The 18951-nt window shown below is 44.4% G+C and overlaps 2 protein-coding genes across 2 annotated transcripts; one reads left to right on the forward strand and one right to left on the reverse strand.

Moving 5' to 3' along the window:
* Nucleotides 1-5903: 5903 nt before the first annotated feature.
* On the reverse strand, nt 5904-6887 carry LOC141934075 (olfactory receptor 10A7-like). The gene has a single exon (XM_074849323.1). The coding sequence runs from the start codon at nt 6852-6854 to the stop codon at nt 5904-5906; it is 951 nt and encodes a 316-aa protein (XP_074705424.1). The 5' UTR covers nt 6855-6887.
* Nucleotides 6888-14601: 7714 nt separating this feature from the next.
* On the forward strand, nt 14602-15585 carry LOC141934076 (olfactory receptor 10A7-like). The gene has a single exon (XM_074849324.1). It carries the CDS (start codon nt 14635-14637, stop codon nt 15583-15585), a length of 951 nt encoding a protein of 316 aa, XP_074705425.1. The 5' UTR covers nt 14602-14634.
* The last annotated feature ends 3366 nt before the right edge of the window (nt 15586-18951 follow it).

Genomic DNA, 18951 nt, shown 5'->3' on the forward strand with positions numbered 1-18951 from the left:
GGAAAGGCCTCTTGTGTGTGGCAGGGGCTGCTCGGAGAGTGAACTGCAGCAGTGTTGCCTGTGGTGGGAAGAGGGTGCTGCCCGGTACCGCCTGCCCCGCGGGGGGGTTGGAGGCGGGGGAGGAAAGTGGGGGAAGGCTCCCGTGTTCCCCCGCACCAGAAGCTCAAGTGGCTGCTGGGCAGGGAGCCATCCCATTCCTGCAGCCAAAGTGCACCAACACAGGCACTTCAGCCTGCCTTCCTGACACTCTCCCCTGACTTCTCCTTTTCCAGTGGGCCTCATCGGGTCCGGGAGGATACAGGTAGGAAGTGAGTTTTGGACCAGTGAGAAAACCTTGGTAGAAGAGATGGTCATCTTGGGTCTTTATTCTAGACGTTGCTGAACTTGCTTGGAGTCATACACCTGCAGAAAAGTGAATGCTCCAGACCTGGGAGGGGTGCTGCTACGGGTGACCTCTGGAAGCCCACATCTTGCGGGACACCAAGACCTCCTTGTTCACCAGAGGACGGACTATTTAGGTTGAGAGCTGGAGTCACCTAAGTGCACTAGGGACATTGTGTGCAATCTTGTCAGAGGAGCAGCTACAAGGTAGCCTGACGTCCACGTGCGTGACTGTGGAGTAATAGATACAGTCAAATCCTGATTTGCTTCTGGAACAGTGAAATTTCTTTTCCTTACCCTGCAACATTTCAGTAAGCTGGGTTTCATCAGTGTTGTTTTTCAGGAATTTTCTTTTCCAATGTTGATTATTAAAAATGTGCCTTGAAAAACTCTCAGAATTCTTAGAAAGCATTGCTGAGATTTCTGCTAAATGCTGAGAGCTTGGTGGTCTGCTTCTGGATATAAACAGTGTTCAGTGCTTGAATGGATGAACGGATGAATTCAACCCTGGGCTCCCCACTGAACTGAACCACTTTATTCCATTCATCAGTATGGACACTGCACTGAGTATGTTTCCATCCGTGCCCCACCATCCCTGCATTTTAAAATGTTCATTCACAGTGTCCCTCCAATCCTGCAGCACACACCCTCAGTGTGTGAAAAAAAAGACAAAAGTAAACCCTCTGGTATCTTGCAACATGACTGTGTCTTGATTCCAGCTTCTTTAAACTGGACATTTCTTTCAAGACAAAACACCATTTTATCTCAACATCATTAGTGGCTCAGAGAAGACCTTGGCAGTGAGCTATGCACAGTGCATGCAGGCTGGCCCGCAACAGGGACTGCAAGCTCTGAACTAAGGCCTGTCCATACACCTGCCTCTGTCGGCCTGAAAACTCTTCCTGAGGTCTCCCACAAAGACGGGAAAGTTAAAACCTCAATTTTGGCTCACTAGCTAAGGGATTTATAAAGGAAAGTTGCCTTGTTCTCTGACTAGAAATGAAGATGTGCGCTATATCCACAGTTCTAAAAGAATCTGTTACAGTAAGTGATCCCTGACGCTCAGGGCAAGGGGGTGCAAAGCAACTTTGCTCCATACTCTGGCCTAGCAACCCACAGAGATCACCATGGCCACCCTCGGTAATATTTTGCCAGGGTCTCCTGTAGGAGCCATACAGTGACCCTCTCATCCATAACTTTTAGACACAATGACTTTGTTTTCATTTCAAAGTGCTTGAAATAAGAAGACTGTGGTGCAGGCAGCAAAGGTAGGATTTGTTCTGCATGATGATGAGGCTGCGTATCATGTGCAAGCAGAGTCTCACATGGGTGGTGCGGGTATTTTGGGGGTTGTAATGCGTGCTGGCACAGAGATGGAAGTGTCAGAAAGTTATGTAGAGAACGGGACTCAAGCCTGATTTCCTCCATGCAGCCTTTGGGAGAAATTGTAGTCTGAACTGTTACCATTCTTGCTGAGTTCAATTTCACATGGAATTGGCTATTTTGTTCCGAAGAACAGCTTGAAACTGACCTCACAGTCGTGCACTACAGAAGCTCGGAGTACAAGGAAATGGTGGCAAATCACACATCTAGGTTTTCTGGCTGTGTTGACCCAGCTCTGGGCTGGGTTCATTGACCTTCCCCTGGGTTCATTGACCTTCCTCTGGGTTCATATTTACCTTCCCCTGGGTTCATTTGTCAATGTCTTCCTTGTGTTTGGGTCTCAAAACTGGACACAGAATTCTAGAGGTCATCTAACAAGTACTGAGCAAAGGGAGATAATCCCTTCCCTCAGGCTACTGGCCATGCTCCTGCTAAGACAGCCCGATTTGCTGTTAGCTTGCTTTGCCTCTGGGGCATGCTGGTGGCCAGTTCTTATTATCTGATTTCTGTCTGTTAAGCGAGCCCAGGTTTTTCACCAGTTTCGTACTACACAGATATATCTCCATTTCTCAGCCTGAAACATACAAATAAGAAAACCCACACATCATGTGTGACCCACTCACTTGTCCAGGAGCATAAGGAAGTGTAATGAGAAATCTGTCAAGGCTGATGAGGCAAAGCTTTAAACAAGGTGCACTGGAGGTTGGGGGTGACAGCCTACAGCTGAGGACAGGAACGGAGGAGTGTCTGGTAAATCCATGGGGCAGGGTAATGAGCGTGGGAGAGCCCTCAGGAAAAATGAAACAGCATAAAACTGGGCTCTCTGCAAGTGGCTATGCACATGGAGAAGTGGTTAGAGCCCTGCAAGCCAACGCACAACTGTGATGTCACTGGAGTAACTGAGCTCTTATTTGACTGATATTGTGCCACGCGAAGGCTATATGGGAAGGACAGGCATGGACAAAGTGGAGGAGGTTTCCTGTCACGTGAAGGAGCAACAATTCCACAGGTGGGCAGTGGGCCATCTGAAACGCGTGGGAAAGATTCATACCGTAGGCTATGTCCTCCAGCCCCAACCGCTTTCTTGGCACGCCACTGGCCTCAGTCCAGTGTATCAACATTTTCCTTCTCTTGTGGAAAACTGGATACAGTATTCTAGATGCGGTCAGATGAGTACTGTGTAAGGTGGACTAATCACTTCCCCAGATTTCCTGTTTGCACTCCTGCTGATAAGAGCTGTCAGCTTCCCATCCTGCCATTGCGGATTCTTGCTACCAAGGAAATAGTAGGTGGGATCCCATATGCAGCAGCTGTAAAGGGCAAAAGAGCTCAAGGGAACTCACAAATCTTCAAGGGAAATCTTCAAGCACAAAAGTGGTCCATCTGAATACTCAGATTTTATTTACTCTTAATGGATATTATTTAATCCTAATGAACAGAATGGATTTTTTCAACAGCTGCACTGATATTCCTCTCAATACCAGTATTTGATTCGGTATATGGTCATTCCAAACCCCAGAGAGCTGTAAGGTGTTTTGTAATTTCCCTAGCTGGCCTTGTTGGGACAATCACAATCTAGTCCAATGGAAAAGTACACAGTTTATCATTCTCACAGAGGTATCCCATATTCCCATGAGAGTGTGAGACCAATTTATAGCATACATGCAGCTGAGCAAAAGGACTGGAGGGAACAGAATGCATTTCCTTTGTAACTATATTTAGAGAGAAAATAATAGGTGGCCACTAATATTCATGAAAGCCTTTGGGTTTAAATGGCAGGGGGAAAGAAGAGAAGCTATTGATTCACGGAAAAAAGACTCTACATCTCCAATAGAGTTATAAAGCAAGTATGTTTTGCTCCGGCGCTGGGGTGCAAGGGGATTTCTCCACAAAGCTTGCACACCCACCGCACATTTTACCAAAAACTTATCGAGTGTGGATATACATATCCATTGGATCACATAGCACAAACATCCATATGCATGAGTGAGGCTGGGTTGGTTCTAGAGGCTGGTGTCAGCAGTTTATGTTCTCTCTGCGCCTGCCCATTGCCTCCTGGGGGGCGTCTTCGGGGGCCTTTGGGAGGAAGGCTCACAGTCCTCCTCACCTTGTACTTTTCCCCGGAGCATGCGCAGATTCTCTTGGCCAATTTCTTGAATAATAAGAGTGTTTTCAGCCAGTTTACTGTTTCTATCTTATCTAAAAGTACCAGTGGAACTTCCAGCATCCATATATGGCTATCTTTATTCATAACCAAGACTAGACTAGTTAGAGCACATCTGTTTCCCAAGGACAAAAACTTAATATTTTGCTGAACACTGCAGTTCTTGGTAGATTTTCACAGTAAACTGCTTTGTTTTGATGAGCACAGTAGTCCCTGGTAAAATGCCACAGAACCGTCTGGGCAAACAGGATTATTAGCAATATTCAAAAATACTATAACTAATACTATAAATTGCTATAAGTAAGTAAATAAGTTGCTAAGCAGTTTGTTATAAATAAATAAGTAAATAAGCCTCAAAACAAGTAATCATTTCTCTGTATCACTATAAATGTATTTAACCTTATGGATGCTGGTGTCAATGGGTGGGATTAGTGGGTGAAACGCACCTCCCTTATATCAGGGAGAGATTCCCATCCCATCGGTTGAGGTGCCTGCTGTGTAGGTATCTGCAAGCAAGCTGGGTTTCTGGGTTTCCACTGTCGGCAGAGGAGATCTAACTGATACCTCGGTGAAGTCCAGAGGACTGTTTGTCTCACCTTGTGGTCAGCAATGACTCACTTGTCAAGATGTCCCTGAGTCCATGGAACCTCACACAACCAGCTGTTGCGTTAAGAGCTCCATGAGAAGCCATCTGCATGGGAGGCAACACAAGTCCTATTAGCTGGTGTCCTTTCACAGGTGACAGAGATCTATGCAGCAGTCCAGGGTAAAAGTGTCTCACCCTGAAGCAGACAACAACTTTTGGCCTGAGCAATCAGGCCCTACATGTGCCAGGTTCTCGTTGCTGAGCAGAGAGGGTCTCAGGAGACCATCAGGGCTGTAGGCATCTGCACTACAGAGTTTAACTTCAGACAGGTGGAGTCTGAGCTTAACAGCAGAGCTTGGCTTTGTGCCGTAGTGAAACAATGCTCTTTAGTCTTCTGGTTACAGAAGGATTCGCTTTACCAGCAGAGGAACAGTGGAAATATTAATTATAGGTGAAGCTGGAAAAACTGAAGTGGCATGTGATAATCAGAATTATGGTGAATGATCTCATTGGTGACCTTCAATAATGTGTTGACCTTGGCTGGCTGCCAGGTGCCCACCAAGCTGCTCTATCACTCCCCTCCCTCAGCAGGATGGGGGGAGAAAATAAGGACAGGGAGATGACTCACCACATACCGTCATGGGACAAAGAGACTCTTCTTGGGAAAAATAATTTAATTTATTGCCAATTAATAACAGACTAGGATACTGAGAAATAAAAAACAAAGCCAAAATCACCTTCCCACCACCTCTCTTCTTTCTAGGCTCAACTTCACTCCCGACTCCAAGATGTTTGTGGGTGCTGTTCTATATGAAGTGCTTAGTTCTTCCTGGAAACAGGGAATGAGCATTAGTTGCTCTTCCTTTCCTTTGCCTTCCCCACACCTTCAATAAAAAATTGAGTCTCTTCAAGAAGTGAAGTGATTTCTTTAACACTTTCATCCAGTGGATCTCTTTTCTGCTGGAAGGAATGGAAATCATAACAAGGAAAAAAAGTCAAATCAACACACCTATTCACTATCCATTTGTGTATGCTTAGTCTGAAAAGGTGACTGTAAAAGAATGTTTCTGAAGTGAGAGGGGCAGCTGAGCTCCTGCAGTGAAAGTGATGACTTCCAACCTGAGTACCTGCAGAAGATGTAGGCAGTGGGATGGGTTTTGGCTCTCTGTTTTAGAAGAAATGCCTGGTATAATTTTCGTACTCCTAGAGGAAGAAACGGAAATGGAAATTCTAAATATTTTGCTTCTGAAGCAAAGAACAAGGACAAAATACTCTCAAGTATGAAATATCTCTTTCTTTCTATTGTTTCCAGTGAGCTAGTAAAACTTACACACCTACCAAAAATGGAGATAACATTTTTAAACTACATATTCATGGACAAGTAAAGATTTACTTCTTCATCAGCTCAGCCACCGTTCCAATTAGCACCTCTTTCACATCTTTATTCCTCAGGCTGTAAATCAGGGGGTTTAACATAGGAGTTATGGCTGTGTATATGAGAGGCAGAAATTTCTTAACGTCTTGTGAATAACTGGCTTTAGGCTGTAAGTAAATTAAAGTCCCACTTCCACAGTACATTGTTACAACAATGAGATGTGAGGAACAGGTGGAGAAGGTCTTGTGTCTGCCCTCAGTAGAGGAAATCTTCAGGATGCTGGAGATGATGCAGGCATAGGATACCAGGATGAGACAAAATGGTGCAAAGATGACCAGCACTGTGGCTGTAATGATCTGCTTTTCATAGAAAGATGTGTCAGTGCAGGAGAGCATAATGAGGGGGGGAATATCACAGAAGAAGTAGTTAATCTTCTTGGGCCCACAAAATGTCAGTGTGAACACCCAAGATGTGTGCACCACAGACACAACATTACCACTGCAGAACGACAGCAGGACCAAGGAATGACAAACTCTGCTGTTCATGATGACTGAATATCTAAGGGGTTTGCATATGGCCACGTAACGGTCATAAGCCATGGCTGCCAAAAGGTACCATTCTGTGGCTCCTGAGAAAATCACACAGTAGAGCTGTGTGGCACAGCCAGTGTAGGAAATGCTCCTGTCCTCTGACAGGAAGTTTACCAGCATCTTGGGGACAACGGTTGATGCTGTGGAAATATCCAGGAAGGACAAGACCCGGAGGAAGAAGTACATGGGCGTGCGGAGGGTAGGGTGCACTGTGACCATGAAGATGAGAAGATTCCCAATGATGGTGAAGGTGTACATTAAGCAGAATGTGAAGAACAGCAAGTGCTGCAGTTCTGGGTGGTTGGACAATCCAGAGAGGACAAATGCCGTCAGCAGGGTGTGGTTTCCTGGTTCTGGTCCCTCTGTTGGCTTCATCTGGGAGGAATCAAATGGACAGACTGTCAGCGGGGTAGTCGCTGTACCAGATCATGGTGCTTCAGCCAGTTACAGAAGTGAGGAGTCTCTTGGGAATCCCCGGAGAGCCACTGGATCAAAGGGTGCAACTCTAGAGCTGGCTTAGCTGAACAGAGTAAGACAGCAATGGCTGTGTGTGCTGAAAGCACATGATGTTAGTGCTCTCTAAGTTTCATAGTCTGGGATAGTGACCAAGGAGGCAGCAATGAAGAGTCGGTATTAAAGGCTTGGCTCCATCATGGGTGTAGGGTTAATTTCTGGAAACACATGCTCCCCCAAAATGTCAGGTCTGTTGTCCCAGCTGATTCCATAGGCACCTTCTGCACTGATGGAAAGCCCAGCTGACAACCAAAAAACCAACAGTCCAAGGAAAGCAAAAGCATTTTGCTGCCCTGGGGGTGCAGTGGGCACTGCTCCACTTAGGAGCACCTGCTTGCACTCTGCTGGGACCTAGTTTTTTCTACTGAGTGGGGTAGACCTGCAGGGCAGGCAGCCTTCCTCCAAGACATGTGACGTAGCTTAGAGGAGCCCAACCTTAGATGAAAGCCAGGGAAGCTCAGTCTGTGGGAGGCTTTGGCTCATATTCACAGCCTTCCCCAGCTGTCAGTGAGACAGAAAGACTTCTGAGCTCAGCTCCAGGGAAAGCACCCCCAAATGGAGCAAGTAGAAGCCGTGAGGGAAGACCTAAACCAACTCCTGTCGCTGGAGGAAAGCCCAGTTGACAACAAAAAACACCCATAGTTCAGAAAAAAGCAAAACCAAAAAAAGCAAAACCAAATACCCTTTGTCTAGAGACAGGCAAAGGAAGAAGGAATAATTAGGGGGAAAGATGCCCATAGAGAACACTAAGGACGTGCAAAGGCTGAAGCTCACTACTGTCTATCAGCTTCATTAGTCACACTGCCTCATTACCTGATGAGTGTTGCCGTGTGTGTGATGCTGATAGGATATTCCTGCAGCGCTGTGCCGGCCGTGGTAGCTTTGTCTTTTCTCACTGCCCAGAATGGGAAACTGATGCACAGAAAGAGAGAAGAAATCAGCCGCCCACAGAGGAGAAAGTGGTCATTAATTCTTGTCATCTCTTATCAAAGGGGCAACCAACCACTGGGCTACACCAGTAAATCTCAAGGCACAGAATGCATTTTGGCAGCAGAAATGTATCCATATATGGGGACAGAGGGGGGAAGAAGCTTTCCACTGTACACACATGGACCTGGTCAACACATCACAGCACACAGAGAAGGTCCCATCACGAAAGCAAGAGCAGTGCCTACAGCCCTGTCATGATTCAGTCCCTCCTCGTACTGGCTCCATCTAATTTCTCTTTCTGCTATAACGTAACTCACACAATATGCCTTTTTGTCCGTGGGTTTTTCTAACATGAACGTGAAAGCGAAAGCTGTGGAACTGGGAGCCACAGATGATTTTGACTTACAAGCACAATAAAGAGACTATTAACGTTCCCAGGCATTTAAAGGTCTCATGTATTTAAAAGGAATCTTTCTGGTTTTGACTGTTTCCATTCACATAGAAATGACAGAACACTGTGTTATCTGAAGCTCCAAATTCTGAGAGATCCCTCAATATAACCTGTGCATAACAGAATAGAGAATGACCTTAAAAATTCCCTGCAGTTTGTAATGGCACACACTCATGCGAGTTTTCTTAACCTGCTGGATCCATGTAGCTGAAGAAGAATCTAATTCTGCTCTTTGATCCCTTGTGAAAGTTTTGGACTGTTGCTTTGGTCATTAGCTGTGAATTAAAGTCAATAAAATGCACAGCAGTCATTGTTTTACTGATAGGTTAGCATTTTATTCCCTAATGCAGAAGACCTCTCAGAAACAACTCTCACTTTGTGTAATTCTTGTTCAGTGGCTATGAGGGCCTTGAAGTGTTGGTCTTAGTTCTTCCTTCGATTTGCTTTATGTATTCACAATAAGCATTCTGAAGTAAGTGTCCTACCTTCAGCAGCTCTGCCATCCAGTGCCTCCAAAATGGATCATGCAAATCTCACTAGAAGAATTTCCTCTGTTTTCTTACATTAGGGACAGCGTTGGCCGATCGATGACTCCTACAGTCAGCTTACGTTGCAGATTTTAAATTGCATTTCAAATGCAGATGCCCTCCTGCCACAGCTTGAATAATCTGTGACATTAGCACATGATATATTCCATGGAACGTCAGGCATGTTTTCTCCAAAGCACCATAAATAGAATTTACTTGTCCTTCACACAGATATCATAAATGACAGTAAGACTAGCCTTACAGAGAAGAAGAAGAGGAATTTGCTAAAATTGTTTCAACTTAGTAGACTTGGATGCAACTGAAAAGTTAAAGATCTCAGTGCATCTTTTTCTTTTTCTTTCTTTTTTTTTTTTTTTCTTTTTTTTGCCAAGAAGAGAACAGCTGGGCTACATCAGAGACATGGCTTACTCCAGGTTTAAGTAGAGTCTCTTGAAATCCCTATTTCCCCTATGGGTGGGATTGATTTCAGCTGATTTTAGAAATGTCATAACTGGTTGTTCAACCCTCTATGGGCAATGGGAGGTAACAAGCCAATTATATACTTACAATAGCAGATGAAATGCTGTTTGGAATGGCACCTTTCCCTCCATTGTCTGTGAAGTGGGACCAGAGTGACTCCTTCAGACTTAGGCATATCATGTCTTACGTGTCTAACACTATGAATTGTGCGTCCTCAGCCAGCTGATGATCAATTGTTAACCAAGAATGTCTGAAAAATAGCTGAAAACATCAAGGGGTGTGTGATTCAAAGGACAGCATTAGCCTGATCGAGCCTACTGCCTTTGTCTAATTGGACTGGATGCCTTTACGGGCAGTGCTGTCTCTTGTAGCAGAGGTTTCATTCAGTTCTCCCTACTCACATTCAAATCTTCAGTCTTAACTGACTTTCACCCCTTCCCTTCCCTTCCCTTCCCTTCCCTTCCCTTCCCTTCCCTTCCCTTCCCTTCCCTTCCCTTCCCTTCCCTTCCCTTCCCTTCCCTTCCCTTCCCTTCCCTTCCCTTCCCTTCCCTTCCCTTCCCTTCCCTTCCCTTCCCTTCCCTTCCCTTCCCTTCCCTTCCCTTCCCTTCCCTTCCCTTCCCTTCCCTTCCCTTCCCTTCCCTTCCCTTCCCTTCCCTTCCCTTCCCTTCCCTTCCCTCCTTCTTCTCATCTTCTAGGCCCATGACATGTGCTGACTCACACCATTTATCTATGATCCAGAGGCAGTGAGAACAGAATGCACGGTGGTCGTGTGTTGGAGGAAGGCTGAGGTATATAATACAGCAAATAGATTCAGAGTCAAATCTGGCTGCTCAAAGCATTGGCCCGAGACATCCCTACTGAGCAATAACATAGACATATCAATTTCTCCTACACTCATATCTCATAGTCCTTAGAGCATCCAAATAACACTAGATGCCTTCTCATAGATGTCCGAGTCCTGCTCTAGTCAATACAGTCTGTGTATCCATCTTTCTAAATCCCCATCTGAAAGCTGACGTGAAGATGGTGCCCATCGTAGGGGTTATTTAACAGTCTCAAGGAGAATCATACCCAAATTCTTGCTGCTGCCTTGCTCTCTAGATGCTTCCATGTTTTTTCACCCCTCTTCATTTTGCTAGTGGATTGCAGTAATTTGTTGATCATTTGGACATTTTTGGTCATCATGATTATTTCTGCCAGTGTTTTGAACTGCCGTGTGGGACACAAAAACACTGAGATGGCAAAATAACTGTGATAAAAGCAGTCATTGTCTTCTATTCTGCATCGAGAAGCAGACACTGGACACTTAGTAAAATGTTTAAGCCTTCTGATGTGTGTGGCCTTCTGATCTCTTCTGTCTTCTAGGTACGGGGTGCCAGTATTGATGATAATGTTGGTTGTGTGTTTCTAAGAGATGTAAGAGCACACCTGAAGCATATACTCATGCTGAAGAAACAGCATTTAGAGGACTTGGAGAATAACAAATTTTGGCTGGTCTTCCTTGGTGACTGGATTACTGAGAAAGAACATGCATTACAAGCAGGGGACATTTCAAAGCAAAACTTGCCTTAAGACAGCAAAATTTGAGTTGTTTATACCTAAATATTTCCGGTTCTCAGTCTGTTCTAAAGGGACCATCAATGATTGGTTGAAGCTGGTATCTTCTTAATGGAGATGGACAGGAAAGGTCATGTGAAATAATCAATGCCAAAAATGGAAAACTAGAACTTTTAACTGAAAATAAGGTACAAGGCAAAAAAAAGTGAAATGAAAGCAGTTCAAATGGGGAAGAAATGAAGCTTTTGTACTCAATGACCAAATCTTTTAATTTCATGGAATTTGCTTCTCATCCATAAAAGAGAGATTGACTAAATTTAAGTGAAACATAACTACGGAATAGATACTCAGAACTTTTTTTAGGTTGGTACTAGGTACACGTTTAATTCCAGTAATTTCAGTCAAATCTGATTTTTGTTTGGTTGTTTGATTTTTCCCACTGTAATTGATATGATATGGCCAGTGATGGCATTGATTTTTTGATTTTTTTATTTTATGACAGGAAGGAAGCAAAGAAGGAAGGAAGGGGAGGAAAAGGAGGGGGGAAAAGGAGAAAAGGGAAGGGAAGGGAAGGGAAGGGAAGGGAAGGGAAGGGAAGGGAAGGGAAGGGAAGGGAAGGGAAGGGAAGGGAAGGGAAGGGAAGGGAAGGGAAGGGAAGGGAAGGGAAGGGAAGGGAAGGGAAGGGAAGGGAAGGGAAGGGAAGGGAAGGGAAGGGAAGGGAAGGGAAGGGGTGAAAGTCAGTTAAGACTGAAGATTTGAATGTGAGTAGGGAGAACTGAATGAAACCTCTGCTACAAGAGACAGCACTGCCCGTAAAGGCATCCAGTCCAATTAGACAAAGGCAGTAGGCTCGATCAGGCTAATGCTGTCCTTTGAATCACACACCCCTTGATGTTTTCAGCTATTTTTCAGACATTCTTGGTTAACAATTGATCATCAGCTGGCTGAGGACGCACAATTCATAGTGTTAGACACGTAAGACATGATATGCCTAAGTCTGAAGGAGTCACTCTGGTCCCACTTCACAGACAATGGAGGGAAAGGTGCCATTCCAAACAGCATTTCATCTGCTATTGTAAGTATATAATTGGCTTGTTACCTCCCATTGCCCATAGAGGGTTGAACAACCAGTTATGACATTTCTAAAATCAGCTGAAATCAATCCCACCCATAGGGGAAATAGGGATTTCAAGAGACTCTACTTAAACCTGGAGTAAGCCATGTCTCTGATGTAGCCCAGCTGTTCTCTTCTTGGCAAAAAAAAGAAAAAAAAAAAAAAAAAAAGAAAGAAAAAGAAAAAGATGCACTGAGATCTTTAACTTTTCAGTTGCATCCAAGTCTACTAAGTTGAAACAATTTTAGCAAATTCCTCTTCTTCTTCTCTGTAAGGCTAGTCTTTGGCAACTGTCATTTATGATATCTGTGTGAAGGACAAGTAAATTCTATTTATGGTGCTTTGGAGAAAACATGCCTGACGTTCCATGGAATATATCATGTGCTAATGTCACAGATTATTCAAGCTGTGGCAGGAGGGCATCTGCATTTGAAATGCAATTTAAAATCTGCAACGTAAGCTGACTGTAGGAGTCATCGATCGGCCAACGCTGTCCCTAATGTAAGAAAACAGAGGAAATTCTTCTAGTGAGATTTGCATGATCCATTTTGGAGGCACTGGATGGCAGAGCTGCTGAAGGTAGGACACTTACTTCAGAATGCTTATTGTGAATACATAAAGCAAATCGAAGGAAGAACTAAGACCAACACTTCAAGGCCCTCATAGCCACTGAACAAGAATTACACAAAGTGAGAGTTGTTTCTGAGAGGTCTTCTGCATTAGGGAATAAAATGCTAACCTATCAGTAAAACAATGACTGCTGTGCATTTTATTGACTTTAATTCACAGCTAATGACCAAAGCAACAGTCCAAAACTTTCACAAGGGATCAAAGAGCAGAATTAGATTCTTCTTCAGCTACATGGATCCAGCAGGTTAAGAAAACTCGCATGAGTGTGTGCCATTACAAACTGCAGGGAATTTTTAAGGTCATTCTCTATTCTGTTATGCACAGGTTATATTGAGGGATCTCTCAGAATTTGGAGCTTCAGATAACACAGTGTTCTGTTATTTCTATGTGAATGGAAACAGTCAAAACCAGAAAGATTCCTTTTAAATACATGAGACCTTTAAATGCCTGGGAACGTTAATAGTCTCTTTATTGTGCTTGTAAGTCAAAATCATCTGTGGCTCCCAGTTCCACAGCTTTCGCTTTCACGTTCATGTTAGAAAAACCCACGGACAAAAAGGCATATTGTGTGAGTTACGTTATAGCAGAAAGAGAAATTAGATGGAGCCAGTACGAGGAGGGACTGAATCATGACAGGGCTGTAGGCACTGCTCTTGCTTTCGTGATGGGACCTTCTCTGTGTGCTGTGATGCGTTGACCAGGTCCATGTGTGTACAGTGGAAAGCTTCTTCCCCCCTCTGTCCCCATATATGGATACATTTCTGCTGCCAAAATGCATTCTGTGCCTTGAGATTTACTGGTGTAGCCCAGTGGTTGGTTGCCCCTTTGATAAGAGATGACAAGAATTAATGACCACTTTCTCCTCTGTGGGTGGCTGATTTCTTCTCTCTTTCTGTGCATCAGTTTCCCATTCTGGGCAGTGAGAAAAGACAAAGCTACCACGGCCGGCACAGCGCTGCAGGAATATCCTATCAGCATCACACACACGGCAACACTCATCAGGTAATGAGGCAGTGTGACTAATGAAGCTGATAGACAGTAGTGAGCTTCAGCCTTTGCACGTCCTTAGTGTTCTCTATGGGCATCTTTCCCCCTAATTATTCCTTCTTCCTTTGCCTGTCTCTAGACAAAGGGTATTTGGTTTTGCTTTTTTTGGTTTTGCTTTTTTCTGAACTATGGGTGTTTTTTGTTGTCAACTGGGCTTTCCTCCAGCGACAGGAGTTGGTTTAGGTCTTCCCTCACGGCTTCTACTTGCTCCATTTTGGGGTGCTTTCCCTGGAGCTGAGCTCAGAAGTCTTTCTGTCTCACTGACAGCTGGGGAAGGCTGTGAATATGAGCCAAAGCCTCCCACAGACTGAGCTTCCCTGGCTTTCATCTAAGGTTGGGCTCCTCTAAGCTACGTCACATGTCTTGGAGGAAGGCTGCCTGCCCTGCAGGTCTACCCCACTCAGTAGAAAAAACTAGGTCCCAGCAGAGTGCAAGCAGGTGCTCCTAAGTGGAGCAGTGCCCACTGCACCCCCAGGGCAGCAAAATGCTTTTGCTTTCCTTGGACTGTTGGTTTTTTGGTTGTCAGCTGGGCTTTCCATCAGTGCAGAAGGTGCCTATGGAATCAGCTGGGACAACAGACCTGACATTTTGGGGGAGCATGTGTTTCCAGAAATTAACCCTACACCCATGATGGAGCCAAGCCTTTAATACCGACTCTTCATTGCTGCCTCCTTGGTCACTATCCCAGACTATGAAACTTAGAGAGCACTAACATCATGTGCTTTCAGCACACACAGCCATTGCTGTCTTACTCTGTTCAGCTAAGCCAGCTCTAGAGTTGCACCCTTTGATCCAGTGGCTCTCCGGGGATTCCCAAGAGACTCCTCACTTCTGTAACTGGCTGAAGCACCATGATCTGGTACAGCGACTACCCCGCTGACAGTCTGTCCATTTGATTCCTCCCAGATGAAGCCAACAGAGGGACCAGAACCAGGAAACCACACCCTGCTGACGGCATTTGTCCTCTCTGGATTGTCCAACCACCCAGAACTGCAGCACTTGCTGTTCTTCACATTCTGCTTAATGTACACCTTCACCATCATTGGGAATCTTCTCATCTTCATGGTCACAGTGCACCCTACCCTCCGCACGCCCATGTACTTCTTCCTCCGGGTCTTGTCCTTCCTGGATATTTCCACAGCATCAACCGTTGTCCCCAAGATGCTGGTAAACTTCCTGTCAGAGGACAGGAGCATTTCCTACACTGGCTGTGCCACACAGCTCTACTGTGTGATTTTCTCAGGAGCCACAGAATGGTACCTTTTGGCAGCCATGGCTTATGACCGTTACATGGCCATATGCAAACCCCTTAGATATTCAGTCATCATGAACAGCAGAGTTTGTCATTCCTTGGTCCTGCTGTCGTTCTGCAGTGGTAATGTTGTGTCTGTGGTGCACACATCTTGGGTGTTCACACTGACATTTTGTGGGCCCAAGAAGATTAACTACTTCTTCTGTGATATTCCCCCCCTCATTATGCTCTCCTGCACTGACACATCTTTCTATGAAAAGCAGATCATTACAGCCACAGTGCTGGTCATCTTTGCACCATTTTGTCTCATCCTGGTATCCTATGCCTGCATCATCTCCAGCATCCTGAAGATTTCCTCTACTGAGGGCAGACACAAGACCTTCTCCACCTGTTCCTCACATCTCATTGTTGTAACAATGTACTGTGGAAGTGGGACTTTAATTTACTTACAGCCTAAAGCCAGTTATTCACAAGACGTTAAGAAATTTCTGCCTCTCATATACACAGCCATAACTCCTATGTTAAACCCCCTGATTTACAGCCTGAGGAATAAAGATGTGAAAGAGGTGCTAATTGGAACGGTGGCTGAGCTGATGAAGAAGTAAATCTTTACTTGTCCATGAATATGTAGTTTAAAAATGTTATCTCCATTTTTGGTAGGTGTGTAAGTTTTACTAGCTCACTGGAAACAATAGAAAGAAAGAGATATTTCATACTTGAGAGTATTTTGTCCTTGTTCTTTGCTTCAGAAGCAAAATATTTAGAATTTCCATTTCCGTTTCTTCCTCTAGGAGTACGAAAATTATACCAGGCATTTCTTCTAAAACAGAGAGCCAAAACCCATCCCACTGCCTACATCTTCTGCAGGTACTCAGGTTGGAAGTCATCACTTTCACTGCAGGAGCTCAGCTGCCCCTCTCACTTCAGAAACATTCTTTTACAGTCACCTTTTCAGACTAAGCATACACAAATGGATAGTGAATAGGTGTGTTGATTTGACTTTTTTTCCTTGTTATGATTTCCATTCCTTCCAGCAGAAAAGAGATCCACTGGATGAAAGTGTTAAAGAAATCACTTCACTTCTTGAAGAGACTCAATTTTTTATTGAAGGTGTGGGGAAGGCAAAGGAAAGGAAGAGCAACTAATGCTCATTCCCTGTTTCCAGGAAGAACTAAGCACTTCATATAGAACAGCACCCACAAACATCTTGGAGTCGGGAGTGAAGTTGAGCCTAGAAAGAAGAGAGGTGGTGGGAAGGTGATTTTGGCTTTGTTTTTTATTTCTCAGTATCCTAGTCTGTTATTAATTGGCAATAAATTAAATTATTTTTCCCAAGAAGAGTCTCTTTGTCCCATGACGGTATGTGGTGAGTCATCTCCCTGTCCTTATTTTCTCCCCCCATCCTGCTGAGGGAGGGGAGTGATAGAGCAGCTTGGTGGGCACCTGGCAGCCAGCCAAGGTCAACACATTATTGAAGGTCACCAATGAGATCATTCACCATAATTCTGATTATCACATGCCACTTCAGTTTTTCCAGCTTCACCTATAATTAATATTTCCACTGTTCCTCTGCTGGTAAAGCGAATCCTTCTGTAACCAGAAGACTAAAGAGCATTGTTTCACTACGGCACAAAGCCAAGCTCTGCTGTTAAGCTCAGACTCCACCTGTCTGAAGTTAAACTCTGTAGTGCAGATGCCTACAGCCCTGATGGTCTCCTGAGACCCTCTCTGCTCAGCAACGAGAACCTGGCACATGTAGGGCCTGATTGCTCAGGCCAAAAGTTGTTGTCTGCTTCAGGGTGAGACACTTTTACCCTGGACTGCTGCATAGATCTCTGTCACCTGTGAAAGGACACCAGCTAATAGGACTTGTGTTGCCTCCCATGCAGATGGCTTCTCATGGAGCTCTTAACGCAACAGCTGGTTGTGTGAGGTTCCATGGACTCAGGGACATCTTGACAAGTGAGTCATTGCTGACCACAAGGTGAGACAAACAGTCCTCTGGACTTCACCGAGGTATCAGTTAGATCTCCTCTGCCGACAGTGGAAACCCAGAAACCCAGCTTGCTTGCAGATACCTACACAGCAGGCACCTCAACCGATGGGATGGGAATCTCTCCCTGATATAAGGGAGGTGCGTTTCACCCACTAATCCCACCCATTGACACCAGCATCCATAAGGTTAAATACATTTATAGTGATACAGAGAAATGATTACTTGTTTTGAGGCTTATTTACTTATTTATTTATAACAAACTGCTTAGCAACTTATTTACTTACTTATAGCAATTTATAGTATTAGTTATAGTATTTTTGAATATTGCTAATAATCCTGTTTGCCCAGACGGTTCTGTGGCATTTTACCAGGGACTACTGTGCTCATCAAAACAAAGCAGTTTACTGTGAAAATCTACCAAGAACTGCAGTGTTCAGCAAAATATTAAGTTTTTGTCCTTGGGAAACAGATGTGCTCTAACTAGTCTAGTCTTGGTTATGAATAAAGATAGCCATATATGGATGCTGGAAGTTCCACTGGTACTTTTAGATAAGATAGAAACAGTAAACTGGCTGAAAACACTCTTATTATTCAAGAAATTGGCCAAGAGAATCTGCGCTTGGAAAAGTACAAGGTGAGGAGGACTGTGAGCCTTCCTCCCAAAGGCCCCCAAAGACGCCCCCCAGGAGGCAATGGGCAGGTGCAGAGAGAACATAAACTGCTGACACCAGCCTCTAGAACCAACCCAGCCTCACTCATGCATATGGATGTTTGTGCTATGTGATCCAATGAATATGTATATCCACACTCGATAAGTTTTTGGTAAAATGTGCGGTGGGTGTGCAAGCTTTGTGGAGAAATCCCCTTGCACCCCAGCGCTGGAGTAAACATACCTGCTGTATAACTCTATTGGAGATGTAGAGTCTTTTTTCTGTGAATCAATAGCTTCTCTTCTTTCCCCCTGCCATTTAAACCCAAAGGCTTTCATGAATATTAGTGGCCACCTATTATTTTCTCTCTAAATATAGTTACAAAGGAAATGCATTCTGTTCCCTCCAGTCCTTTTGCTCAGCTGCATGTATGCTATAAATTGGTTTCACACTTTCATGGGAATACAAAAAAATTGAGGTTTTATCTTTCCTGTCTTTGTGGAAGACATCAGGCAGAGTTTTCAGGGCACCAGAGGCAGGCGTATGGACAGGCTTTTGTCCAGAGCTTGCAGTCCCTGTTGCGGGCCAGCCTACATGCACTACATATCCTACATAGCTCACTGCCAAGGTCTTCTCTGAGCCACTAATGATGTTGAGATAATATGGTCCAAAGTCACAATGAGGCACACATAGAGGTCATGATAGTTGTAAATTCCATCTCTTACCTGACAGAAAATTAAATAGAGGAAGGAACATGGATGTGCAAGCACATGAATTTTGTTACTTGGTCCTTTGCCAGCAGTTCCTGACATTCCAGAATTTCTACTAGAAACAAAAAATCGTATCTTTAGTCTTGTACCAAATTAGTAACTCTCCGTTTCATCAAATAGGAGCTATCTCCCCAGGAATTCCTCCCCTAGAAATCAGAATTTTTTCCAAGTACAGTTTAAAGAAACTGACAGCAAGGGTGGCTGACTAAAGATAGAAGTCTCTGAGAGCACCAGAGAGAGAGAAAGAAGTGCGGTGGGGAATAAAGAGAGAGAGAGAGAGAGAGTGCTTCACTTTCTCATATGAGTAAAGTGAGGAGAATTATAACTGTCCTTATGTTTGGTGGTGAGTGAAGTCCAAATCCCTGGTGTTGGGTTTGGACCTGCTGACTTTTATTCCTTTCTTTTTTTCTTTGACTTTTCTCATTTTGTTCTGCTCAGACCCCAGACTTATGTGAGAAACTTGTGCTGATTCTTACAGCTTCACTAAGGGCAAGTCATGCTTGACTAATCTAGTGGCCTTCTATGATGGAGTGACTGCATCAGTGGAAAAGGGAA

This window comes from Strix aluco, chromosome 24 (assembly GCF_031877795.1).
Source record: "Strix aluco isolate bStrAlu1 chromosome 24, bStrAlu1.hap1, whole genome shotgun sequence".
NCBI classification, from domain to species: domain Eukaryota; kingdom Metazoa; phylum Chordata; class Aves; order Strigiformes; family Strigidae; genus Strix; species Strix aluco.